Genomic DNA, 27,882 nt, shown 5'->3' on the forward strand with positions numbered 1-27,882 from the left:
TTTCTCGTGTCTTATCATTGGGACCCTTTGTCAGCCGTGCAGCCCCCACTCCTTGAATCAATGCCTCATTGTGGCCGAGCCCTCAGAATCCTTGGTTGGGGGAGAGAAAAAGATGAAAGTCCCCGGTGATGATGCCACAAGCGAAGGGGCTAGTGGCGAATTAGGATTCCAGGCCTGTCGCACAGGAGGGATTGGGGACAGAGGGCCTCTGAGGCGCATCAGCGAGCTGCGTGGCACCTGCATCTCCTGACCTCAGAATAATCATGAGGTTGTGGGCTATATCAAAGAAGGCATTAATGATCCAGCCAGAGGACTTAGAACGAGGCCGCGTGCAGGGGGAGGGGGGCAGGGAGCGTGAGGCTCGGGGGCAGGAGGGAAGGGAACAAGGAGGAGGGAGGTGGAGCACGGGGAAGGGTGGTGAGAGGAGAACCTGCCTGGGTGCTGCAGACTGTGGGGGCGACCGTGGAGCCCGACCTAGATGGGCAGACGGGACAGTGGTAGGAACAGGTGACTGGAGAAGGAAAAGAGGGAATGAAGTCAGAGTGGGCAGCACAGACATGCAGAAGCTCAGCAGAGCCTTCATTTGTCCCAACTCATAGGCTCAGGGAATGTGGACACTGGGCGGGCCACCTGAGGGCAACTCAGCTTTTGCTGAGAAGAGGGGACTGGGTGTTGGAGACGGGGAGCAGGGTCACTAGTGAGAACCCTGATTCCCAAGCTCAGCCAACTGTCTTTGACTTTTCCATCCTTCCTTTTGTGGAGAAGAGCAAAACCAGAAAGACAAGCTCATTCCAGTGTTTTGTGGGTTTGTTCTTGACATAAGCAACTTCTGGTAATGAGGAATCTGCTTTACCCAGACCAAGCTCCTACACCTTCTCCATCTCCAGCCAGTGGTCTGGGTAGTGATCACGGATATTCAGAAACGTGGCGATGCTCCCCGGCACAGAGCACCCACAACCAGCCAAGGGACCGGGCGGCTTACAACTGGGGAGCCCTCACCGTCCCGCAGGCACTGTGCCGGAGGCTGTGGAGCTGCCGTGGGAGCAGCTGAGTCACAGACAGAGACACTGAGCTCTTGAGGATCGAGACCCACAGAGTCACTTCGTGCTCCCATCCCACACCCTCTAACCCCCACACCACCGCGCGTCGTGCTGCGTACCATAACGGGAAATTACAACGATGCGGCAAGAAGAAGAAGGACACAGGCCACGAGAAGAGAAGTAAACTGAAATCATGGAAAAATACTGAAAGTTGGAGGGTGTGAAGGGCCTATTATCACATTCCTCGCTTCCTCTGGACCTGCCAGGTTCCTTCTCGTCCATTCACAGATAATTGGAGCTCACCGACAAGTGCTCGGGGAGAGGCTGGGGGCCAGGGGTAGGAGGGACTGTGATCTATAAATACCATTTCCCAGGCTCGCTGGTGACAGCCTGCCTCAGCCCTGGGAACAGAGGAGCGGCTTAATAGGCCAGCTCCAGAGGGGAGGGTCGCACAAAAGGCTGACACAGCCCCACTGCAAGGCAGCCGGTGTGAGCCAGAGAGGACCAAGTTTTTAAACGTTTTCCTCTGTCCCTGGGGATCCAGAGCCTCTTCCGTTTGCAGCCAGAGATGAACTCCAATACCTCCAAATCAGCATCTTTCTGTTGGATGTGATTTCGATTCATTCTGATCAGGGGAGGGTCAGGGAGGGGTATGGAGGGCAGGGAGGAGAGGAGGAAGGAGGTGAGGGCAGCAAGCAGCATTTTTATTTCCAAATCCGGAAAACCTTGAAACCTGATTGGTGGGCTCCCTCCGAGGGCCACGTGCAGCAGGGTAGACCTCAGAAGCAGAAAACCTTCCAGAAGAAGACTGGGAAATGTTTGGCCCCTTCACCTTTAGACCTGAACATGGAGACTCTGGGGCTTAGGTGAAGAATCACGGTTTCCTGAGTACTTTCTACGTTGTGGCTATTTTCCTCCTATCCTCACATCAACCCCCTGAGATAGGATGACTTTGTGATTTTCATTCTCCTGAGAGGACACTGAAGACCAGAGAGGGACTGTGACTTTCCCATGGTCACACAGCATGGATGTACAGATCAGAGCTCGGGATGTCTGGATCCAAAGCCAGTGTTCCTTCCAATCCCTAGTGTACTTTCCTTACCCTCTACAACCCAGGCTGGAGGACAGGCTAGGCTCCTGGCCATGCTCCCCAGCAGGCCTCCATCTCTGCCTCAGCCAGGATTTCCTGGCGACCTGACAGGTCTCCCAGCGACACAGCTGGAGTCGCTCCTCATTCGGAGGACAGAGGCTCTGCCACCCAGGGCTTCCCATCAGAGCCTTCAAAGACACACACCTCCCTTTCAGAACCACCCGGGTGGGGAGCCCAGGCTGGGATTCCTAATTCAAGCAAACTCCCCGCTGATTTTAATTGGAGGTTTTGCCTAAGACAGGAATGTAGTGCCGGGCCAGTGGCATTTTAGGGAAGATCACACAAACCGAGTGCCAAGGAGAGAGAGGAGAAAGAGATCTAGGTTAAAATAGAAAACTATAATCCATAACTCCTGTTTGCCTACCAGGAGTGTTTATTTAATGGGGGAGAGGAAATGAAAAAAATGAAATTGGAGTTCTGAATTATTCTTTTATTTATGCCCTGTGCTTCTTCCTTGACATTTCTTTGACACTGTAATGGGTGTCTGAGTAATTCCATGATCCTCCACAAAATCTACACTCTGTAGATGGTAGACTAGACTGGGAAGGCAAACAGTTGTTTCTAGTCTTCTGATGATGCACTGTTTTTTGGTGGTGTTGTGTGGGACTATACGTGTGTGCATTTGTATGCGAGTGCACATGCACGTGTGTGTGCATGTGTGTTAAAAGCAGGGTGCTGATAAAAATGAGTGTGTCAATGACGTCAGAATGTTCAGGGCTCAGCTGTAGGAAACCTTCATTTATGGACCTGATCGAGGGAATTAAGTGGTCATCAGACCCACTCTGCGTTCCTTATTTTCCCCCGAAAAATATTAAGCTTTTAAGCATTCCCCTCGTTGAGTTTCCATCATTGCCTTAATAACCTGTTTTCCTTGCTTGTCTGGGTCCTTCACATGATGTCAGAGCCTCATGGAATGAATGGCTCACAGCCATAAAGAAGGAAAGACCAAGAGGAGAATTTGGTAGTCCTTTGTCATGATGAAGATGCCTTCTAGTTTGGAATCATGGAAGAAGTAATAGGTCTGATTTACAGAGGACAGAGGTAGAGGGTAGAAGAAGGAGGAATGGGGAGAACAGCCCTGTGAAAAGGCAGTGGGGTCTTTAAAATCAGGTTGTCAGGAGCTTAATCGGGGAGGATTATGAGACAATTTTTGCAATTACACAGTTCTGTGCCTGGAAGGAGGTGACAGGTAACATCGGCTGCATATTCAAATCCAGCATTTTGCTCTGGGACATGGATGTGTTGGAGGCAAGTGAAGCAAGGACCTGGAAGCCTGTCTGGGGCCGAAAGAAAGGCTGAGAGCACGGGCAGCTCGCAGGGGGAGGGCTGCAAGGTTTATAGGTCCTGGGAGTAGTCAGGCAGAAGAATGAGAGACATAGGCCCAAAGGCGAGAAAGTAAAAAGGGGCTGATTGGGTCTAATGGACTTAAGTCCAGTCATGAAGCACCATGCTGGTTATCTCCATCAGTGAGTAGGGCAGGGACACAGAGCCATCACAGGGGTGGAAGTCAGCTAGTTAAATAAAGCCTGGACCCTGCTCTACTGCTGTTTGCTGTTGGATATTTGACCTTGCTGTGTGACCTTGGATAAGTCACTTGACCTCTTTGATTCTCAGTTTCCTCATCCGTCAAATGGGGAAGGTAACACCTACAGCACGCTTTGTCTTCAGAGCTGGAATCAGTAACACAAAGCTCCCAGGAGGTTTGCAGTGCAAGACCGTTGACTGACCCTTAACCGTTATTGTTACTGAGGGCAAAGAACAAGTAACTGCATTGTATAAATGCTCCAGGTAAAAATATTCCTCTTGGTTACTAAAACAACTCAGTTGATTATAGCTTAATACCCTCGTCGCTCTGGTTACTCACCCTCCATAGTCCTAATGAATGCTGTCACCGTGATGCCTGAAGAAAAGGCAAGACATGGGCTTTGGAGTCAGGCAAGATTGGGTATTGAATCATAGCTCTGCTGCTCATTATTTAACCTTTGGCTAATTGCTTGTCCTTCCAAAGTTTCTGTTTTCTTAACTACAGAATGGAGTAATAATACAGTACGTTTGAAAATCAGGTAAGACGGTAGGTTTTCTCCCGAAAACAAACTATGGTGTTTCTCTGGCTCACACAGAAAACGGCACCTTTGAAATAAGTAATTATAGATGATAAATCCAGGGACAGCGTTCAGTAAGTGTTACTGGGTCAGTTGGATACTGACATAAAAACAGCAAAAAGAACAAAACCTCTTCCTGACACCTAATCTCTTATGTACCCCCAAATCATAAACAGATGAATTACAGATCTAAATGGGAAAAGTAGTAAAATAATAATAACTACCAACATCAACCAAAAAGCTTCGTTAGAAGAAAACATAGGGAGACATTATGATGGTATTGGAGGAAACAGATTTTTTTTTTAAGCTCACCATAAAGGAAAAAAAATGATTAATAGGGATATATTAAGATAAAATATATCCATCAAAAGATACCATTTGAAGAATAAAATGACAACCCTTCATTAGAGAGTAGATTTGCAATACCTCTGGCCAATCAAAGACTGTATTTATCATGTATAAGGAACTCCTACCCTAGTTGGATGCTGGGCTGGTCAGGGGGCTCCTAGGGCTGCTCTTTAAATCAGAGTAGATGCGACTTGAGAATGCACTCGTTAAACTATTTAATATATGTAATTTGTCCCAGAAATAAAGAAAAAAAAACTACAAAGTGGTAAGAAGATATCTGATAATCAGAAGGGAACATAGGCAAACGAGCTGAACAGGCACTTCATAAAAGAGGACATTTAAAAGACCAATAAGTACATGTAACTCCACTTCATTAGTCCTCAGGACAATGCCAATTAAAACTCCGACGAGATACATGCTTCGGCAGGATAGCTAAAGGAATTGAAAAAAGACGGGGACTGCTAAGTATGAGCGAAAGAATGTGGAGCAAGGGAGACTCTCTCGTGTTATTGGCAGGAAAGAAAATTGGTTCAGTGAATTCGGAAAACTGAAAGTAACTACTTGAGCAGATATCTGGTATAAAAAGAAGAAAAACTGAGCCACAGTGAGTGGGGCAGTGAACAGTAGCTCCCCCAGGGAGCAGGCTGGGCGTGCACCGAGGAGGACACTGTGGTGGGGTGGGGGGGCTCTGCAGTGCTCATAACTTTTTATTTTTTATCTTTTTATTTTTTATCTGGGTGCTGCTGGTGGCATGTGTGAACTCATCTCGTGAAAATTCATCTTCCCGTACACTTACGATCTTTTCAGCTTTCTACAGGTCTATGATACTTCACTAAAGCACTGATTTAAAAAACCGTCCATTAAAACAACCAGAATTACACGATGAAAGCAGTAGCCCTTTGCATTTTTATGTCACTTTTAAAATTCCTAAAACTCTGTTTTTTGGTGCTCTAACTTGATCTGCACAACTTTCCCTTACCATGGTTTGGGTTGAGAGGGGATCCTGCATCTCATTTTATTTTTTTTTTTTAATTTACTTTTTAAATAAGTCTTTATTTATTTGACAGAGATCACAAGTAGGCAGAGAGGCTGGCAGAGAGAGAGGAGGAAGCAGGCTCCCTGCCGAGCAGAGAGCCCGATGCGGAGCTTGATCCCAGGACCCTTGGGATCATGACCTGAGCTGAAGGCAGAGGCTTTAACCCACTGAGCCACCCAGGCGCCCTGCATCTCATTTTAACGATACGAACAACTCAGCTCAGGGAGGGGACGTGACTTGCAGCAGGTCACCAGTGAGTCGTCACATCGCTGGGATTATAATTCGCCCATTGTGAGCTTGCTGGCCAAGTGGGAGGGCGGACGTGGGGAGGTGAATTGGAAGTGTTTCTGAAGGGGGGTAGGAAGGAGCTATGCACGGATACTGTAAGAACTTCGTTCTATTTCTGACTCAGTCCTCTGAGCTTCTAGATTCTATTCTGAACAGGAAGCCACTTCTGAGCCCCAGGGAGGGGGAAAAAAAAAGGAAAGAAAAAAAACTAAAAACAACAGAAAGGGTCTGAAGATGCTTATTTTCTTGCCTTACGTCAGCTGAGTGAGTCAACTGCCCTACTTGCTACAACTGCGGAATGACAAACAGGGCTCAGAGTGGAGATCTGCCTCGTAGTGTTGGTTAGAACGAACCCTGCCCATCCCTCCCCGGGGAAACCAGCTGGCCGACGCATCTCCCGGCTCGTCACCCAGACCCTACACTTTTGGGTTGCCGCAGGGTTCTGCCTCACAGACTGCCTTCTTTCTACCCTCATAAATAGAAAAGAAATGCCAAAGACATTCTTAGTTAAAAGCTTCATTGCCCTATGGTTGGGAGGGCACTTGTAGGCTTCTGTGACTGACAGGCAGCTGCTCTCAGCCAGCCTGGGGTTATCTGTGGGCTTGTACCTCTTCTGTAATAGGACAGTTTAATACACACTCACAATAGGTCTTTGTCACCAAATTGCCACCCTCCCCCCACAAACACACACACACACACACACACACACACACACACACAGAAATGAGTAGGTCAGGGACTATCAAAGTAGCAATTTACTCCAGGGAGAGCTGTCTGTGGGTTTAGAGTGACAGATTTTCAGAATCCCAAAGCTGAGTGATGCTTAGACCAGACGGGGTGCATGGGAAACAGAGCCCAGGCAGGTTACATGCCTTGCTTGAAGTCACACAAGCCGTACCTGGATGCTCAGAGCCACAATCGTCCCGGAAGAGCCTCATACACGGCAGAAAGGGACCATCATACCTGGGGTGTAAATGCACAGGGGAAAAGGAAATATTCACACTCCTCAAGGATTACTGAACACTGGATCTGAACGGTTACTAATTCCTGGAGACAGAAAGGTCAGCGTGGTCCATTAGTCTGAATAAGTGTTTATGGAGGTCAGGTAATCACTGGAGATTGAGCTCGGTCTGGCTCCTAATAGGGCCAGGGGTTATTCCCTGTATTTCTCTGATTCTAGAACAAATACCTGGAATTATTCCATAACTGAAACTCGTAGCAGCTGGCAGAATCCTCTTCCTCCCCACTTCCAATACCCATACTGCACATTGCCCAAATAATGAAATCATATTATGGAACATTCTCTCCCTTTAGCTTCCAAGAAAACAAAACAACAGTAACAAAACATGCACCTTGGTTGAAACATGTAGCAAGGGGTCAGAACCTTAAGATAAATACACTAAACAACAATCATGATTGACAAAGGTTCCAAAGGGCAATTGAGTATTACAAAATGTTTCTTCAAAGGTCTCTGAAGGGTGCACCTCTCCCTTCTACTAAAATTATTACATTGCAAAAAAAATAAATAAATACACAAAAGTCACTACGTATGATGGGTGGCTCACAGATCCTCTCAGAGACAGATCTATATTTCCTTCCCTTGAAATCTCAGCAGATTCGACTACTTTTTTGACCAATCCAAGAAGGCAGAAGCGATTTACCCTGTTTACAGACTCCAATCTCAAGGGACTTGCAGCTTCTACCTCCTGTTCTTGAAAAACTCCCTCTTGGAGCTGAGACCACTTACAAGCCATCTGACCAACCCGTGGCCACGATCCCGTGAAGAAATCCTGCGTAGGGAGAGGTGCACAGCCGAGTCCAGCCTCTGGCTACCTCTTCCAAGGCACCAGACACAGGAGTGAAGCTTTCTTGGAAGCTCCAGCCCAGGTCAGCTGCTGAATGAATACCAACGAGTAACTTCAAGTCAACTCGGTGTGGAACAGAATTGCTCAGCCAGTTCGGACATGAATTGCTGACCCCCTAGATCACGAACATAATATCATGGTTGGTGCTTTAAGCCTCTAAGTTTGGGTCAATTTATTATATAGGCAATAGATATGCAAACTACTGTATAACATCAGCCCCAAAGAGAACTGAGATGATCTCTTCCCCATTCCATTACTACCAACCGATGCTACTGTACTAGGCAGCATTCTAAATATGTCCCCTCATTCCCCAAGATTCCAGGCACTAATCTTCAGGACCTGCGCAAATAATAAGATATCTCTCCCGTGATGGTGGTCTGTTATTGGGCACAGCTGACCTAAAAAATATCAATTATCTAAGTGTGCCTAATCTAATCAGGCAGAAGGCTTTCTCTCACTGTCAGCAGAATGAGAGCTCTGAGATCTGAAGCACGGGAAGGATCCATTGCACCTACGTTCCTTTGAAGACTGGGGGAGTCCACATGCGGGGAGGTAAGAGCAAACCCTGACTAACAACCAGCAAGGAAATGGTGACCTCAGTCCTCCAACCACAATGAAGCGAATTCTGCCCACAACCTGCAGTGAGCTGGCGCGTGGGTTCTGGCCCAGACCGTCCCCATCTTTATGGCCGCCTGTGAGGTACAAGCCAGAGATCCAGCTCTACCATGCCCAAACTCCTGACCTGTGGAAACTGTGACATAATAAATATCTTCGTTTTAAGCCTCCAAATCTGTGGTTCTTTGTTACACAGCAATACCCAACTAATACAAGCTTCTGGCCAACACACTTCTCCACTTGTTTTTGTTTTACTCTTTACTAAAATGACAGGAAGACATTGGCTGATCATGTAGATTCCCTGCTGATGACGACATTTTACGATGGAATAATTTTAGGTCATCTACCTTCCTGAGGCTCCGACTCCTAAGGTAAAGCACCCCTGGTCTTGCCTACCCTCCACCATCACCCTTCACGTAGTTCCCAGCACCTAGTCAGCACTCACTACGTATTTGTTGAATGAAGGAATGAATGGATGAATAAATAAAGATTCAGCACAGAGATTAATGTAAATATTCTTCGACAAAAACCAAGAACTGTGCCAAAGATGGCAACAGAAGTGGTAGTATTGCAAGACGCTGGGCCAGGCATGACTTTCTGGGAGCCTTAGTTTTCTTACCTGTAAATGGGGAGACTAATCTTTGCTGTAGCTCCCCGACAGGTTATTATGTGTATGGAAGGATCAAATCATTGATGGGAAAGCCCACTGCAAAGTAAAATAACCTGTACATAAAGTATTTGTCTTAGTTTACTTTGAAAGGTTAGGAATGTCCCCAGGCCTAATGGGGTAAATTTATTCTCTAATTACACCAGAAACCGAGTACCTTCCTGCTGTTCCATTGGCTGCTGCTGGCTTGCAGTTGTGCCACCTCCCGGCAGGAGAGGTACCTGCTGGGATGCGAAGCCATTAGCATCTGCTTCAGCAGGTGTTAGAAACTCAAGTCAAGGAAAACAAGCTAAAGGATGAGAATCTGTTGACGGGAGGGATACTTGTGGTATCACACCGAATAATCTGGGTCACTGCTTCTTCGTCTGGTGTAAAGCACTCTTTTCTAAGGCTAGGTACTGAGGAACCCAATCTCTTGAGAAAGTTCAAGAAAGGGTTCTATGGCCAAATAAGTTTGAGAAACTATATTCATACGACCCCATTTTTATTGAGGGTTTTTTTCTTTTTTAAGTCAACATTTCCTAAACTTTTTCAAAGACATCACTTCATCTTCCCCCTGCCCCATCACAATATCCTATAGGATTCACTTAGGGGGATTCATTTTTGCTTAGTTTCTACTGAGTGAAGGGACACTATATTTATAGCAGTGAGGGGAATATTCTAATCCAAGTTTAGTGTAGCCCTCAGACCAGTAACCTCAGTATCATCTGGGACCTAGGAACCAGTCCACACTTGCTGAATCAGAAACTCTGGGTGTGGGGCCCAGCAATCTATCTTTCGAAAAACCCTCTAGGTGATCAGAATGACCACTCCTGTTTGAGAGCCACTGCTGTGATCCACAGTTCAGTGGTAAAGCTCACGTCAACACAGGGAAGAAACAGTGAATCCTTTTACACCTGGGAGAGAAAGTCCATTGATTTTCTAGCTCATATTTCAAATGGCTAGCAGAGAACTTTTACTAAACCAGAACATTCCTTCTAATTTTTTTTCTTCCAATAGCTACTCATCAGCTAAATGATAATATACAAACTCCATAGTTAGGTATTCAATTCCTCCATAGTTCCATCTCAACATATGTGTCTAATCTTAATAACAATGAAGAAAAATACATAAAAAGTTAATGTTTATTGACCACCTACTATATGCTAAGAACACTGCCTATATATCTTAGGTAATCTTCACAATAACTTGATAGGGAATGCCCTGTTATTATCCTATAATAAGATGATGGCACTTAGGACCAGAAAACACTGAGCACACAGCTTACCCTAGGATTTAATGCCAGACTGTCAGGTTCTAAGCCCATGCACTCATGTTCTTTTTTTTTTTTTTTTTTCCGCTGTTTTGTGATTTCCCACACCGGATAGAATTAATTTTACAGTCAATTCTTGATATGTCGTTTTCTGGAATAGAAAACCATTTTCTCCATCCCAAGTGCAAAGTATCATTATCCCTCAAATTCCATCTCAAAAACTCCTTCAGCAAACAGTGTATCACTGTGGGCAGGGCAACTTGATCTGTCACTGTGATCTGGGGGCATACGCCGGCTGTTCTCATCATGGAATCTGTGGTCAGGATGGGGAAGTCTGGGATGAAACACAATTGCAAATGTGCCAAGTGTTGGAAAAAACTGCCATGCGGGATGTAGTAAAGACATCCCGTAGGACTTCGCAAACTGGTCCCATGTTGTCTGGGTAATCATCCCTGAGAAAGGGGGTTTGATCTGAAAGTTAGAGGATGAATAGATTAGCACAGGCAAAGAGGCGAGGGGATTCTCCAGTCTTCCCCAGTAGGAATGTATTTCTCTCCCTTCTTACCTCTACTGGCCCTCAACCTATTTTTACGATAGGAACCATAATGGAATCTCTTTTATAGGCTTGTTGTAAGGATGCAATGAATAAATATACATAAGGCACTTAAAAACATGCCTGTGGGGCACTTGGGTGGCTCAGTGGGTTAAAGCCTCTGCCTTCAGCTCAGGTCATGATCTCAGGGTCCTCGGATCAAGTCCCACATCAGGCTCTCTGCTTGGCAGGGAGCCTGCTTCTCCCTCTCTCTCTGCCTGCCTCTCTGCCTACTTGTGATCTCTATCTCTGCCAAATAAATAAATAAAAATATTTAATAAAATTTTAAAATGTGCCTGATATATATGTGAACTATTATTATCATTATTTTTTTCTCTTACTGTATGACCTTGAGCAAGTTGTTCCACTAACAGTGGCAAGTTAGGAGTAAGAGCTTCTGTCTCAGGACAAACTGGTGTAATTGACCTTCATGCGACTGACCCTCTCCCTTCCATCAGATAAATGTGTGATGCTCACGGAATACTCACGATTGGTTGGTTATGAGTGGACAAAGCCCACATGCCTCTGTTCCCTCCAAGTAACAAGCACGCTTGTTCCCACATGTGCTTAGGCCAGTTGTATTTGCCATGATTACACCATGGAAGTCAAAGTCAAATAAATCAATTAAATATGAGCTGTCTTTTCCGTGGAAACTAATTTGAATTCCATGAACAAATTCTAGAAAGACATTTGCTGGGGCTGGGGGGAGGGGGATGCCATCGATTGAAATAAAGGGGAAGTACCTGAAAATGATTAGGAGGGGATGTGAAAATCTGCAAATATTTAGATTGTTTCCTAAGAGTCTTTGAACTGTTGCTCTACTTTGAATAAACAAAAGTTGGAAATGATATACAATGACGGGTGTGGTTTATGCAAGAAAGCCAGTAAAATGTCAAACAGAATATACCAGCACCCTCAAAAAAGATTCTGGCCCTGCTTCAAAAGGCTGGCCAAGGAATATGCATGTATATATTTTAAGTTAAAATAAAATGTGTTTAGATATGTGCGGATGTATATACATTTTAGGATTCCCTATTTTTAACTTAACTTTTGCAATTAACTGACAAATTATCGGTCTCTAATTTTGTCTGATAAGGAGCCGTGGGCTTTGACACCTTACTATCTGCTAAAAGTGGCATACATGTTCTTTTACTGATTTTCCAACATTAGGTATTATTTTTATCTCTACCATACCAATTAGAAAAGTGAAGCTCAGATAGTTTAATACTGTGCCAAGTTTACATTGTTAGCAAATGTACCTTCTTCTTGGCCTATCAGACTCCAGAGTGTGAAGTCTTAGGTATCTTAAATCCCACTGCCTCTCTACCGTATTGTCACATGTGGTCGGGCTCACGCTTTGTCTCTTCCAGGGGAAACATCTATTTCTTGAAGGCGGAAATAGTGTCCTCATCAAATATCTAGGGTTGACTACCCCGGTGCTCCTGATTATAATAATACTATACCTGCACATTTCTTTGTAAGTTACCAAGGGTTTTCACAATATCCTATAAATTGACTGGGACGTCAACTCTACGGGGTAGCTATTCTTATTATCCTGAATGTACAGATGAGGAAACAGAGGACTCGGGTACGTTTAGAGATTTGTGGAGGTCACACATGTCATAAGTAGCAGAGCAGACACTGTCAGTCTAATAAACTAAACCTGACTTCAGTTCAATAACATATAAGAAGTCCTATCCCTCTGTCCCACTGCAGGAGTCTATGAAGATTAAATCCCCAGGCAAGTAACTATAGGGTTCAGAGAGAAGATAAAAAACCAGTGTGGAGACTGAGGGTCATCATAATAAGGCTAACGATTATCTTGGTCACCAGAATCTTTCCATAGACACCAATTAAACACCGTCTGGAGCAGGAAATATGTTAAAAGCTGACATGGGTTCAGAAGCTACGGCCCCAGGATTGGAGCCTGAGGTGGACGCCCCCAAGAGATTTTCATCTCAACAATGCATAATTACATTGTGCTTGGCGAAGGCCCGGACTGCTGGGTCACGGCCATGTGAATCTGAGAAGTAAAAATAAACCAAAGACCAAGAGTCATCGGAAAATGCCAATAATTATACCGCCCGCCCTCAAGTTAAAGCCATGGATCTGCTTTGCCTTACAACACTCTAACCTCTGCACAAATAGGTGACAGCACGCCGCAAAGAAACACCAAATCACACTGACATTAACTACCTACTCTGCGTTAGGGATTTTTCTTCATCTCAGTGAATTTCATAGACTTTGGGACGTGCCTATTTTTGTCCCCCTTTTGTTTCTTTGTTTCTTTTTTCTCTTTTTCTTCAATAGGGTACATTTCACAAAGTCTCATATGAAGCAAGAAATACTTTCAGGATTTGGATCCAGGTCAGCTGAAGACAATCTCCATCTGCAGTTTCCATCTGACCATAGTGCTGGGACTGTCACAGACTGAGAGCTTCAGTTTTAATCCTGGTGTGTTCACGAATCCCCTGGGTGACCTTAGACAAGTCATGTCACCCCTTCTGGCCTCAGTTTCCTCACTTATGAATGAGGAAGACAATCTAACCCTACCCAGTATATGTGGAAATATCCTTATATTATTTATATGGAAACGGGACACCATTGTAAAATATTATGTTGCCATGCCTTTGGGACCCCATTCCAGGTAGAAAATAATTTGTCCATTCAGCGAACAACGTTTTTTGAATAGCTAAGGTGCGCCGATTCCCATGCCAGGAAATGAGGTTAATAAAGTGGTCAAGAACGTGTGTTCACACACTTGTCCGGAGCTGACAGTCTCATAAGACGGACAGGTGTTAATAAATAGATAAGCAAAGGTATTATTGTAAACTGAAGTTTGGAGCTTCGTTTGGGAAGTCAGGATGTTAGCAAAGCATGTCAAACAGGTCCTGACACCCTTTTAGTGCAAGGACCATAGCTACTGCAGTGGAGGAAAAGGAGAGAACACTGCAGGTAGAGGGAAGAGCCTCTGTGAAGCCCTACAGAGTGGGAGAAGCAAATGCATTGAGGGAAATGAAAGATTAGTGGGGGTTACAGCTGTGTCATCCAAGAAGAGGCACGCAACAGAGAGCCAGGAGGTAGACAGGGGTCAGATCGTGACAGACCTGTAGGTCAATTTAAGATTTTGCTCTTCCTCCTAAGAGCAGAGATTAGTTACCAAACAAAGGCTTTAAGCAAGGGTGCCACAAGATGGAATTTGCTTCTTATATCACCATTCTGACATTCAACCATTCAATGACATTCAATCATTCTTGTGGAACATAGACTGGAAAGTGGGTACAACAGATTCTGGGAGACACAGTTAAACAGCCATTGGAGGGGCACCCAGGTAGCTCAGTCGGCTAAGCCTCTGCCTTTGGCTCAGGTCATGACCTCAGCGTCCTGGGTCCAACCCCATATTGGACTCCCTGCTCAGTGGGGAACTTGCTTTTCCCTCTCCCTCTCCTGCTCCCCCTGCTTGTGCTTTCTCTTGTTCTGTCAAATAAATAAGTAAAATCTCAAAAAAAAAAAAAAAAAGGCCATTGTAATCTGGGGCAAAAGATCTTAGTTTGAACTACAGGCTACTCATTAAAACTGACTAGGACTTAATTACTGAACTTCAATCAACATTTTGGAGTTGAACTGTGGTTCTCTCAATCTCTCTGAGTGATAGTTCTCCTCCACTTGGGCAAGACCTCAAGGTAACGGAGTCCAGTTGTTTTCAAATTGTTGAAGGAGAAAAGATGCTGTTATTTTCCCAAGTGAGTTCTAATTCAGACTTCCCATAAAGAACATGGGTAAAAAACAGCCCTAGTGAAAGGTGAGGTGTCACCGTTCACTGCTCAGCTTGCACCTGTCCCTGCAAGGCACATGTTTTAGACCTGGTGTCTTCTGGAGAACCTGCTACAGACCCATTATGGATTTAATGTGCCCAATACAAGCCCCTACAGGGCATATTATGGCCCGTACAGGCCCATAAGGGCAGAGCTGCGACCTGAACTCAGGTCCCGTGGTTCAAAGCTGTGTCCTTTTCAAAAGCACACCCTGCCGCTAAATAATGTTTTGAGGACAAATGCCCTGTTGCTTGTTTCTTTAAGTGCCTTCCAGTGTCTGGTGTTGGGCTGGGAGGCCAGGTGGTCAGTCAACATTTATGGAATTGCATAGAAGTCTGCTGAATTCAGCACTGGCCAAGCTGATTTTCTGCTGCTTAATTCTTGCCCTTCTCCCTTCTTCCCTCCTTTCCTTCCTCGCCCCGCCCCCCTTTTCTCCCTCTCTCTTCACATCTCTCTGTCCTCCTTCCCTTCTTTGCAAGGACAGTGGGGTGATTTCCAACACCATGCAGTTTGTATGTAGGCAGGGGATCTGAATGTCCTGGACCATCACCTTCGGCAACAGGTAGGAGAGCCCAGAGGTTATGGGAAAGACTGCCAGGGTTTGAATCCTGCCTCTTACCGGCGGTGTGATTTTCAGCAAGTCCGTTAACATCTCTGTGCCTTAACTTCCCTAACTCATAAGGAGGGATGATTTACTGCTGCCAGATAAAGTTGCCTGGGCCCCAGAATTGATTCGGTGTTCCAGAGCTGGGGCCATTTCCTAAATCTCAGCACACTACGTTCCAGGCTATGAAATTCTAATCTCAATCCATCACCATCCCCATGACCTTAACGAGCTAACCCTGCCTTCGGCATCATCATACACCCAAAACCACGGTGCCCTAACCAAACACAGCTGCCTCCCTTTGCGGCTGCACACCACGCAGGACCTGCACATGGCTCTTGACCAGCAAGACAACTAATGAGAGAGCAAGACAATCCCGCTCTCGCCACTTACCCGCCCTGTGACCTCGTGCAGGTTAATTATATCTCTGCCTCATCAGTTTCCACATCTATAAGTCAAATCCAATGGCATCAAATTTGTAGAGATAGTATGAGGACTAGATGACATATTTTATATATAATATGTCATCATTACCAACACTTAGACTTATTAAGTATTACCACGGGCTAAGTAACTTACATGCAAAATAATCAGTGCCTCGTAAAAATAACTGGAAGGAAAATAGCTGTTACGTATTGTATATTTTCCATGTGCCAGACAGTGTTCCAAGCATTTTATGTGGGTTAAAGCATCTAATCTTCAAAACAGCCTTAGGAGGTTGGCGCTCTTACTAGCACCCTCTCACACATGAGAAAACTGAGGCTCAAAACCGGTGCTAACTTCCCCAGGGTTGCAGGGTAAGCAGTTGACCAGTGTGGGCTTTGAACCCAGGCAGTCTGACTCAAGAATCTTTATACTTAGTCAGCTCTCCTGCTTGTTGTAATAGCTGCTCAGTAAGAGGCTGTTATGGTTTTATAATTAATCTTGTTTGCCCTATATATAAGATGGTCACCTCTAGCTCTATTTATACTCAATTTATCTCCAAAAAAAGATTTCCTCTGCCCCCAAAGACCCATACCCCCCCAATATTCACTCCCTTGAATCCAGGCTGGACTTTGGCCCATAGAATATGGCGGAAGGGACTCCGTCTGACATCCAGAGCTAAGACATAAGAAGTCATACAGCTTCCTTTTGGTCTGAAGATGCTGTCATGCTGCCAGAAGCCTGGGCCACATGGACAGGGCACGTGTAGGCAGTCTGCCCGGGAGCCTCAGCTGAACTCCCAGCAGTCTGCCAGCTGTGGGCGTGAGTCATCTCGGATGTCCAGTCCAGTCAAGCCCTCAGAGGAGCCCAGACCTGGCCGACTTCAGAGACCCCCCAGCTGTGCACCCGTGAACCTACAGAATCCTGAGAGTTGATAACAAAGTGTTGTTTTGAGCCACTAAGTCCTGGGGTGAGTCTGTTGGCAGTAATGGATCACCAGAATGCCCCCTTTGCTCTGCAGCCCCGTGTGAAGGTTCCAGGATGCCTTAAAACTAAGCCCCAATTATCTAGACTTGACCTACTACTTAATTTTACAGGTAAACACCTCTTTGAAGTAACAATAAAAATAATTAACACTTATTGACCTTGTGTATATTATTAAACTCTCTGTGCCTCAATTCCTTTACCTGTAAAATAGACCTAGTAAGGCAGCAAAAATACCTACTTCCTAAGGTTGCATCGAGGAGGAAATGAGCTAATTCATCTAAGGGGCTTTGAACAGTTCCTGGCTTTTAGAAAACATATATAAAGTGATAGCACTCTCTTTCTCTACCCCCAACCCCTCTCTTAATGGAGCAAGGCATTTTGTTGGTTTTTAAAAATTGTTCGATCTTCGTCCTCATATTGAACCCAAAGGCAAGTGTTATTAACCCTTATTGTCAGGGAGGTGCAGGGACTTCCAGAGAGCCTCATGGTGAATGATGGAGCCATGATGTGGACCCCAGTCCGTGTGGGGTTAAAGCCCTGTGCCCTGTCCCTCTCCCACCCCTGCCTCAACAGCGCCACCCCCCGCGATGCACGCAAGCATCCTGGACACGTGGGAGCGATGGCATCTGCTTGGTGGACTCCTCTCCCCTGGAGCTGGGCTCACAGACTAATTACAGCAGAGCAGTGGCCTCATTTGCAAACTCTAGCTCGCTCAGCTCAGGTGGCCCAAGGTCCCCTGTGTTAGCACCTTTGTGTGACACCGCTCCGTGGCGAGGAGGTGCCCTGCCTGCTGGTGTGAGAAACAATCATTAAAGGCTCTGATTCGGATGTCAGGAAGCCGCTCACAGCCAGCAAGGAGGTTCAGCTCTCCTGGGAAGGCTTCAGAGGAATACACGCGGTGCCGAGTTCCCGTGCCTGGCACCCCCCAGTACCTGGCATTCAATAGTTGTTAAGTGAACATAATTGACTGACTTGCCCAGGTGGAATTCTAGACATCCTCTCCAGGTGAGTAGAGGAGGGATGCTGTGATTAGGGCAAGTTTTCTCATCTCGGGAGGAGAGACGGCAACACTGTGAGCTGTGTTTGAAGGTGCCGGTGGCGGAGGGACATTTCTGGCCTGACAGCTCGAGCGGGAAGAGATGGGGACATCTGCTCTCGGAACAGGCAGGTGATTTGCTGAAGGTCACACAGCTCGCTGATGGGAAGGCGGGATCTCGATCTAGCCCCCTGATTCTGTGGGGTGTTCCTCTCTTTCCTCCCCTTCACTCTTGGTGGAGAGAAAGGGACTTTGAAGATGTAACTAAGTTAAAATTAGGTCATTGAAGGGAGCCTCAACCCAGTAGGACTGGTGTCTTTCTAAGAAGAGACTGGGACACAGAGGGAATGTCACGTGAGGACACAGGGAGAAGGTGGCCATGTACAACCACAGAGAGAGGACAGAAGAAACCAGCTCTGCTGACATATCAGTCTCAGACTTCCAGCCTCCAGAACTATGAGAAAATACATTTCTGGTGTCTAAACCACTCAGTCTGTGGCACTTTTCTACGACAGCCCTGTCAAGCTAATTTTATGTATACATGGAGCTTTTCATGATTGATACCAGAACCCTTCCTCTGAACGACATCCTTCACAGCATGGTTTATTGTGCTTGGCTCCGAACCCCCCCCCGCCCTCCCCCGCCCCCGTGTCCAAGGCAGGTCACGTGACAGAAGCCTACCTGAAATCTCCTTTAGGCCCTTGTTCACCATGGTGATTTGGGCACCAGCTGCAGGTGAGGAGGAAGCCATTTTGTGACTGGACCCCTTTCCTAGTTCCTGCTCTTGAAGCACTGCAACACGTGAGCAACGGGCACAGCAAATTCTATTTGGTTTATAAAGTAAATGATCCCAAACTAGTGCTAAGTGATGGGTTCAGAGTTGGAAGGAATGGGAAAAACAGATGAGCATAGACAAGTGTATAAGGAGATTTCATAGTGGAGAAATAGGGAAGACGGGCAGGGGTTTTTAAAGTACCGTGGACTTGGGGCGCCTGGGTGGCTCAGCGGGTTAAAGCCTCTGCCTTCGGCTCAGGTCATGATCTCAGGGTCCTGGGATCAAGCCCCTTCTCCGGTTCTCTGCTCAGCAGGAAGCCTGCTTCCCACGCCCCCCACCTGCCTCTCTGCCTACTTGTGATCTCTGACTGTCAAATAAATAAATAAATCTTTAAAAAAAAAAGGTAACGTGGACTTAAAATAAGGAGCCTTCTGTATTGGCTGGTGCAATCAGGAAAGACTCCATGGAGGAGGTGGCATTTGATCTGGGTCTGAACAAATAAGAGGAAAAGGAGCAGGAGCACAGAGGTGGCTGGGATGAGTGTAGTGGTCTTTAAACTCTGAGTGCCTGTAGAGCAGGATAATGAGGAGCACAGTACCTAGAATCAGGGAACCGGGGGATCTGGTCTCTTCCTCTTATGGCAGGGATGCCAAACCTCAGCACCCCGACTTCTTGGAGAAGGTAAGTCTTTGTTGCAGGGACTGCCCTTGTGCAGGAGCATGTCCACATTCATTATATCCCTGAACACAAAATTCCTGAAGACAAAAATGTCTTCGGACCTTTCTAACTCTTCCCTGTAGTCGTCTCCAGCTGGGGACTGCTGATGTGCACTGCAGTTCTGGACCAGTCACTTGACCTCTCTGAGCTTGTCCTTCGATCTGCACAAGGGGCATTAACAACCGTGTGTATAAACATGTGGCTGACAGTGAACTTGTTAAGGAAATGTGACTTAGGCTTACTCTTTTGTTTATTTTTTTAAAATGTTTATTTATTTGAGAGAAAGAGAGCGAGCAGGGGAAGGGGCAGAGGGAGAGACTCCTGCTGAGGGCAAAGCCCAACCCAGGCCTTTATCTCAGGAGCCAGGAGTCAGGACCTGAGCTGAAACTGGTAGTCAGCCGCTTAACTGACCGAGCCACCCAGGCGCCCCTTAGCCTTACTCTTTTACGGAGCGGACCTCTTCTCTCCGAATAAAGTTGAACCCAAAACCCCCACGTGTGGAATGAATAAAGGCACAGCTCTGCTGGCTGAGGCGGAGTACGGGGCCCCCTTGTCTGCCTACTGCGGGGCTGGTGACCCCTTTGTGGGGCTTCGAGAGGAAAGGCCCAGAGATAGCTCATACATGCCCTGTGAAAACGGAGTCTGAAAGGCCTGGGTTTGAATCCAGGCTCCTTCCTGCTGGGTTCCAGAGACAGGGAGATCTGGGAAGACCCCCAGGGAGCTTTGGTCCTGTCAGCCCAGAGGCAGGCAAGAGAGGCATCCAGGCATTTAAGGAGGCTCTCACTCTCAGGTGAGAACCTTGCACTCCCATGACCCAGCCAGGGAGTGCCTCCTTAAATGGTTCCTGGGCTGTGCCTTGTCTGCGTCTACTGACTCCAGGCCCCCATCAAAGGCCCTCCAAAGGTAGCTGACCCATTAGTTAACCAGTTTCTTCACCATGGAAGATAGGGATGCTCAAATCTGCTTTGTCAAGTAATTTTAAAGTTAAATAGATAATACACTGTGAGCACCCAGAAGAAGGTCACCTAGCAATCACGGTTCTTGTCGGTTCCTTTCCACAGTCCAAGGCATCAGACCGGAGGCAGAGGCTGGAAGTTTGGGGCACATTTGGGAAACAGTGAGAAATCCAAGGAGAGCCCGAACAGAGAAGCAGAGAAGTCAGAGAGGATCCAGGAAACAGCTGGTCTGGGCCACACAATGCCTGGCTGGCCAGCTGTAAGGGCATCTCCTGCTGGGCACTCCCGGCAGGGGATGGGGAACAGGAGGAAGCTAGCCACGGGTCTGAGCCTGCAGATGGGGCAGGCGGACGCCGCACTTACCTCTCCCGAGGCAGCTGGTGGTTGGGATTGTGACGGCAGCGGACGCTGAGACCGAAGAGCTTACGGGCTGTGCGCTGGATCTTCTGCCTCTGGGCCTCGGTGGCGCTCTGCAGGAGCTTGTACCGGTTCTGCAGGTCCCAGTCGTTGCCCCAGTGCTGATGGATGCTCCCGATGGTCAGGAAGTGGTTGCTGGGGAGACGCTTCATGAAGGATTTAAACTCATCTAGCAAGAGAAAAAGGCCAAGAGAGAAGTGCTGAGTGCCGGGCAGCCCCCCTCTGAAGTTGCCTCCAATGCTTAGTCCCACTTATGAACACAAATAAAACTCCCTCCTCTGGGGCCCAGGAATGCTGCTGCTGCTCCAGCCCTCTCTGTTCTGACCACACCATGCAAGGGCCTCTCCACCTTCATAGAAGGTCCTTTCCCTTTGCTCACAAGGGAGTGGGTCCCCATGGAAAAAAGGGTTGCCCAGACTACGGTCATCGGAATGCCAACTTGATAATGATAGTCACATCTCATTTGTCCTTCTAGTTACTTAGCATTTTTTTTTTTTCAAATCAATTAAACCACCTTTTTTTTTTTTTTTTTTTTTTTTTTTTTTTTTGGCATTGGAAAACCTCCATCACGTGCTTTCAATAGAATGGGAGCGCTAAAGCCGGACTAATTGGACATCATAAAAAAATAAAGTTAAAAAGAATAAAGTGGGAAACACAAATTTGACGAAAACCATTTTAACAGATCCTGGGCCGATACTCTTGCCAGCTAAATGCTTGAACCCCTGCACCTGCTCTCGCTGAGACGCACAGGAAGGTCATGAGTGGTAGACAGGTGCTAAACTACATTAGCACCAACTCAAAAGTTCTCTTTGGTGTCATCCGCAGGGCGGAGGGAGAATGGAGATGGGTCAAGCTCCCCACTTTGTGATCCAGTCCCGCTGGAGGTTGCTTATGTACCCTTTCACGTCCCGTCCCATTTTGGGGATACCCCAGCTGAAGAGATGGGGCAAATCTTTTGTCTCCGGGGTAAGTTTTCTGCCTCAGGGTGTGTGGGGTCTGTGTTTCATAGTTTCAGTGTTTGCTACAACTTGACACGGCCTCAGAGACTCCCTAGGCTAGCTTTCTGGTTCTGCACAGAGGGAAACTGAGGCCCAGAGTGGGGAAATTATTTTCTGAAGGTAGAACAGCCTGAGAATGACAAGAAGCAAGACTCAAATCTGAGCTGTTGTTTTTTTTAATATAATATTCACCCCTGCCATCCCAACCCCCCACTATTGGGGAAAAAATTAAGAGGTTGGTCATACTACAGGGGAAAAAAAACGCTAAATGCTTAGGGATCGATCTATCTATCTATCTTTGCATCTTAGTACTTTCACTTCATGTTATAAAACCTACAAGGAAATTTCAGATCCATTAGGCATTCATTTTATTTTTAAAAATGCCTACATAGCTTTCAATAAGCACCATGCTCAGTCTGAAACACCTAACCCATATAAATGATTTTACACCTAACCCATATAAGCACTTTTAGTGCCTCCTTTTACAGAAACTAGGACACAGAGAAGTCAGTTAACTTCCCAAGGTCACACAGCCGTAAATGGTAGAGTTAGAACTCTGGCCAGGCTCTGAATTGTATGCCCTTCCTCAGCACTATTCACTTACTCTCGACACATAAGGAGGACCAGTGGATTGGGAGAAAAACAAGTAAATAAAAGGTGCTCAGAAAAGGAATCTCGGACTCCCACCAAACTTCCGGCATGCCATTACTGACAGTCGGACATGCCGGAGACCAAACTGCATCTCGTCCCCTGGGCAGCTGTACGACCACCATGCTTTCAATACCTCAGTTTCCCCATCTGTCAAACAGGTATCCCGGCACCCCATGCAAATCTGGAGAGAGTGACATCAGACTGTCTCTGTCTCAACACATCTTGATGTACAGAAAGTGTTCAGGGGTGTGTGGCAGTGTAGGACTGGAAGGATATCGTACGGCTGGGCTGACTGATTTGTTCAGGGAGCTGGCTGGAGGCAGGGGGCTGGCCCGAAGGACTCTGTGCTCTTTGGCTGCCCCTGTGTAAGATATGCCACCCTCCTGTGGAAGGCTATGTTGACCTCGAAGGACATAACAGCCATTTCAAAGAACCTGAATCTGGGTCAGATAGGGGTATATAATTTAAAAGTTAAAATGATTTGATTTTCTTGACTCAAAGTAGAACGCTTCCCTCCCAGTAAAGGAGGTGTAGACAGACCCCCTTTGGGGTGTGTAAACTAGATTGGTTCTATCTGACCACCAGCACTCTGGCCACGAAGGAATCATTGGCTTTTCCCTTTTGGCTGGTCATTAATCCCTCCATAGTGCCTGGTTGGCTGGGGCACTAAGGCCGTTGCCTGAAATGAAAAGGAGGAAAATCCACACGCACAAGCCACATACACATGTGGAGATGGGTGAGCTTGTCTTAATGCATAAAACCATTCCAAATGGATAAGTACAGGATATCTGGAGCGAGTGTGTGCTCTTGTGGAGAGAAAGTGTGCCACGGAAATCATTTCTGTGGCCTATTCAACTACTCTGAGACTTCTCAGCTGTGTCTCCTGACCCACTCCCCGCAGCCAACCCACTGAAAGTGGTTTCTCTTCCTTGGGAATAAGATTAGATACTAAGGACCTTTCCTGAGTTGCACACAGCAGACGTTCCCCTCTGTTTTTTAGCAATCGGCGGAATCTCTGCAAAAAACATTTTATCAAATGCTTCTTTCGTTTGAGGCCAAATAATGGTCATCAACATTTCCATCACGAGCCTCTCTTCTCTGAATCCCTGGGACTTTTTAAATGGACTGATGGGTGCAGGTTCCTAGGGCAGCCCCGGCTCCATGTGAGCTGCAGGAAAGTGGGCTCACATGCATCGTGGGCTCCACACGCTGGCTGGGGGCTGAGTTCATGAAAACCAGCGGTTTTCTAACACAGCTCGGTATGGCTCAGCTTTCATCTGGGGTGCCCAGCGGCTCCAAGGTAGGATTTTGTCTGGTCAAAGGCTTTCTCTGTGAAACGTTTAAATGAATTCAAATATGAAAACCACAAACATGTCCTCTCAATTATCAGATGAGGGAACTGAGGCCTCGGGGGTTAAAGAAGAATTAATAAAGTTCCAGAAGCTCTTACAGGCGCTGGATTTGGAATCAGGGATTCCATCACCGACTCTGTCATTTGCTAACGATGGGCCCCTGGATAAGATACTGGGTCTTGGTACCCTCCATCCTCTAGGATGCAGGAATATTACTACTCGCTATAATGCAGTCATTGTGATCAATTTAAGGAATATTAAGTTTAAAAAAAAAACTATAATGCATATGTCCATTTATTTAGCTAGCAGATATCTGAGCTGGTGTTAAATGCCAAGTATTTACTTGGCATCTCTTCGTGGAAGTCTCAAGGCTTCCCAAGCTTTTCATGTCCAATACTGAGCACACAGTCTTCTGTCCCAAACCTCCCAAGGTGTTCTAGCTCAGTGAATGGTACCAGCGTCCATCAAATTGTCTAACTAACATACCTAAAAAAAAGTTCTTGAATCTCAACACCCAACTCTTCAACTCACAGAACCAGTGTAGCATCAAAGCCTAACTATTTCAGCACCTCTGCACGTTCCCCATTTTTCCCACCTATACCATCGTGCTAACCATGTCACTGTCTTCTCCTTCCTAGGCACCCTGGGATGGCCTCTCACTGGCTGTCCTGCACTCACGTACTGATTTCTGCATCTCAGATGCTCTCCCCTAACTCCCCTCTCCTGATCCGCCAAACTGGCTTGGCCACGTCAGCCTCCCCTTGCACGGATTCACTCCTTCTTCACACGCCTGATTAAAATGTCGTAACTACTTGTACGGTCACATGATTCATGTCTGGCTTTCACATTCACTAGAAGCTCCATGGAGGCACAGCTCCAACTTTGCCCCTCACCCACTTTATGGCCCCGGGAGACTGACTTTCCTCCCCTGAAATTCATGACCACGAATTTTCTTAACCTCAAAAAGCCAGAAATAGTACCTGAAAAGTCACTTGAGCTTTGACAAGTTGTGGATTCTTTGGATATCCATATCTGTATCGCTCTTTACCTACATGTGCATGTATGAAAATCTACATACATATACCTATTTACACACACAGGTGTGTTATTTATTTAGATAAACACACACACATACACACTCAGGAATCAATACAGATATTTTGACTCTCCATTCTCCAGAAGCTTCTCTGTGTTATGGGGCATTACTCTCTCTATCTTCTGGGTACCGTAGAGACAATACATCTTAGGACCACAAACTCAATTACATGATTCATGATTCCATTGAATGGACTGAGTACCTCCTCCATGACAGCTACTTACATGGGGCTCCAGTCCCTCCCAAGTGAAAGAGTTGGGAGTCACTGACTATTCCCTTACAGTGGGTCCTAATTCCATTTAGACCGTTTTCTTTCCTAATCTTGGCTCAGCACCATTGACATAGTACTACTAGATTCTCTACCTGAATTCTCCAGGTCCTTATAAGCTTCGGCCCAAGACTTGGCCATGTTGGCCAGCGTGTACTCCATGATCTGGATGTCGGTGATGGGGCAGTTGCATTGTGGGAACTCCTCCGCGCACTGACATCTACACTGGCTGTTCTGACACACGTACTCCCCCTCACCATTGCACATGATGTAGCTCAAGGCCGACTGGACAAACTTCTCTTGCAGATACTGAGGGAAGATGATCTGAAGACCTGTTTGAGAATAGCAAGAGAGGGAAAAAAGAAAGGTTAAAGAAGGTGTTTCATTAACAGTTTTGAAAGGTGATGCGTAGGAATCCGAAGCTGCTAGCCTTCTCCCGTGTACTGTAACCAAAACAGTTCTGGGTCTGCCTGGATCCAGACAGGGCCCCACTGGCGAGGCCTCCAGTTGCAATGCTCCTACTCAGACTTCTCCAAGCCATGACCTTGGCCACCCCGAAAGGCATACTTTTTTTTTTTTTTTAAAGATTTTATTTATTTATTTGACAGAGAGAGATCACAAGTAGACAGAGAGGCAGGCAGAGAGAAAGAGGGAAGCAGGCTCCCCGCTGAGCAGAGAGCCCAATGCGGGGCTCGATTCCAGGACCCTGAAATCAAGACCTGAGCCGAAGGTAGAGGCTTAACCCACTGAGCCACCCAGGTGCCCCTGAAAGGCATACTTTATTCTGCTACATTAGGACTGAGGCCAGAGCTGAATGTGGCCTACACCTTTTCCAATTGGGGACAAAACCCTTAGTGAAATCGCACGATCATTGTTTATTTATTTACTTATTTATTTTCTTATTTCCTTCATTCCTTTTGTCCCTTTCTTCAAATATTTATGAACTCTATTTATGAAGCACAGGTCCTGAACTAGGCACTAGGTCTATAGAGATAAAAAAGACATGATCCTTGCCCTTGGGGAGTTTACAGTGTAATCGGCAGGGACAGACATGGACACACATCGCCCTAACATCACTTTATAGACCTGCAGCGGAGATGGCCGTAGGAGGCAACCAGACAGCAGAAGGCTGCAAATAGCCTGGCTCGGATAGCAGGGAGGCCTTTATAGGGGAGACGGCACTGGGGCTGCCTGAAAGGTAAATAAGAGATCCTCATGTAAAAAGAAGAACAGGAAGTGCCTTCTAAGGAAAGGAAGAGCAAGAGTGAAGAGGTGTATGTCTGGAAGTTGCTGGCGAATGGAATAAATGTGGACGGGTGGGGGGGTGTCGTGCCGTAGGGGAACAGGTGCCAAAGGGCTCAGGGCCGTATCGTATGCTAAGGAATTTGGACTTCATCCTGTGGATAATGGAGACACTGGTAAATTTCAAGCATGAGAGTAATATAAGAGTATAAGAGTAAGAATAAGAGTAACATAAGGACAGTGGTATAATTTAGTAAGACCAGTGCATCATAAAAATAGCATCAGTCAGGATGACATCAGGGAGGACTTTTTTTTTTTCTTCTTTGCTCTAAACTCAAAGAAGCCAAGGCCCCCTGGAGGAGAAGTGACAAGCCCAAGGCTAGAGGACGAACACTGTGAACCACACCCCGTACTCTTTCCTCTACCCCTGCCAGTCCAAGTCTTATCCTGACAGCGGAGGGCGGAGAAGGGTTTCTCTGGGCGTGCACACTACTCCCGTGCCCCTGTGATGGGAGCCGAGCAGACCATGACCCAGGGCCTGGAGCTAGAAAGACAACTCTGGGCTAAATGAATTCCCAGAAGCACTTTCACCTAAGACATTTCTCTTTGCCTCATCTGGGGCTGCCGGCCGTTTCAGCCGTGAATGCGTATGCGGGTAACCGTTTAACGACCCACTGTGTGAGAAGTGACTGTTCTCTGGATTGCATGTTCCTCTCACTCATGCTTCAGGGACACCCCCTCGTCCTACCCATCAGGGGTTTGCGGAATACGCTCGGCATTTCTCTCCTTCTGCTTCACAGTTGTGTTTCTACACAGCCCCCCCAAATCATTTTTTTTTAAATGAAGTGCCATCCTTTCAACCTGTCTTCATCAGGCAGCTAAAAAAGACTGTGTTCAGAAGAGCACTGTGGGAAAGAAGATGGTACCTCCAGCACAAGCCTTAAGGCAGGGACCCAGGAGGCAGTTAAAAGCTGGGCACTGTTAGGCAGGCCCCTCTACATATTCCCCACTCATCTCGGGCAAGTCCCTCAAACCGTCTTAAGGCTCTACTTCTTTCTTTTGTGAAATGGAGATGCTTTTAGTACCTACATCAGAAGGTTGTTGAGAGGGCTAAGTGAAGGAATCCCCGAAGACCGTCCAGAACAGCTCCTGGCACATGGCAAGCAAATAGTAAATGTTACCATTCTTATCTTTTAAAAGGATCTATTTATATCTCAGAGAGAAAGAGAGAGCAGGTGGGAGGGAGAGAGAGAATCCTCAAGAAGAGTGTCCGTTCCACACAGAGCCCGACGCAGGGCTCGATCCCAAGACCCTGAGATCATGACCTGAGCCAAAATCAGGAGTCAGACGCTTAACGGAATGAGCCACCCAGGTCCCCGAATTCATTCCTATATGTGATGATGATGATGGTGGTGGTGGTGGTGGTGAAGATGACGGTGATGATGAAATCCCTCCCGGGACTGACTTTTTTTAAGGCGCCAACAGAACCTTCAGGTTAGATGAACAATAGCTATGGGTATTTAATCAGAAGAAGAAAATACTCAGCAGGGCGTCTCAAGCTGTTTGCAGGACTTCACGAGATGCAGAGTT

The 27,882-nt window shown here is 46.6% G+C and overlaps 1 protein-coding gene across 1 annotated transcript in view; it reads right to left on the reverse strand.

Moving 5' to 3' along the window:
* The window catches only part of BRINP1 (BMP/retinoic acid inducible neural specific 1), a 170,616-nt gene that overhangs the window by 4,166 nt on the left and 138,568 nt on the right, over positions 1-27,882 (reverse strand). The window contains exons 6-7 of the mRNA XM_032865723.1: positions 25,146-25,382; positions 20,632-20,854 (exon numbers count right to left, since the gene is read on the reverse strand). Coding sequence (XP_032721614.1) covers positions 20,632-20,854; positions 25,146-25,382 — 460 coding nt within the window. The remainder of the gene's footprint in view (positions 1-20,631; positions 20,855-25,145; positions 25,383-27,882) is intronic.

This window comes from Lontra canadensis, unplaced genomic scaffold (genome assembly GCF_010015895.1).
Source record: "Lontra canadensis isolate GAN:19392208 unplaced genomic scaffold, GSC_riverotter_1.0 scaffold30, whole genome shotgun sequence".
NCBI classification, from domain to species: domain Eukaryota; kingdom Metazoa; phylum Chordata; class Mammalia; order Carnivora; family Mustelidae; genus Lontra; species Lontra canadensis.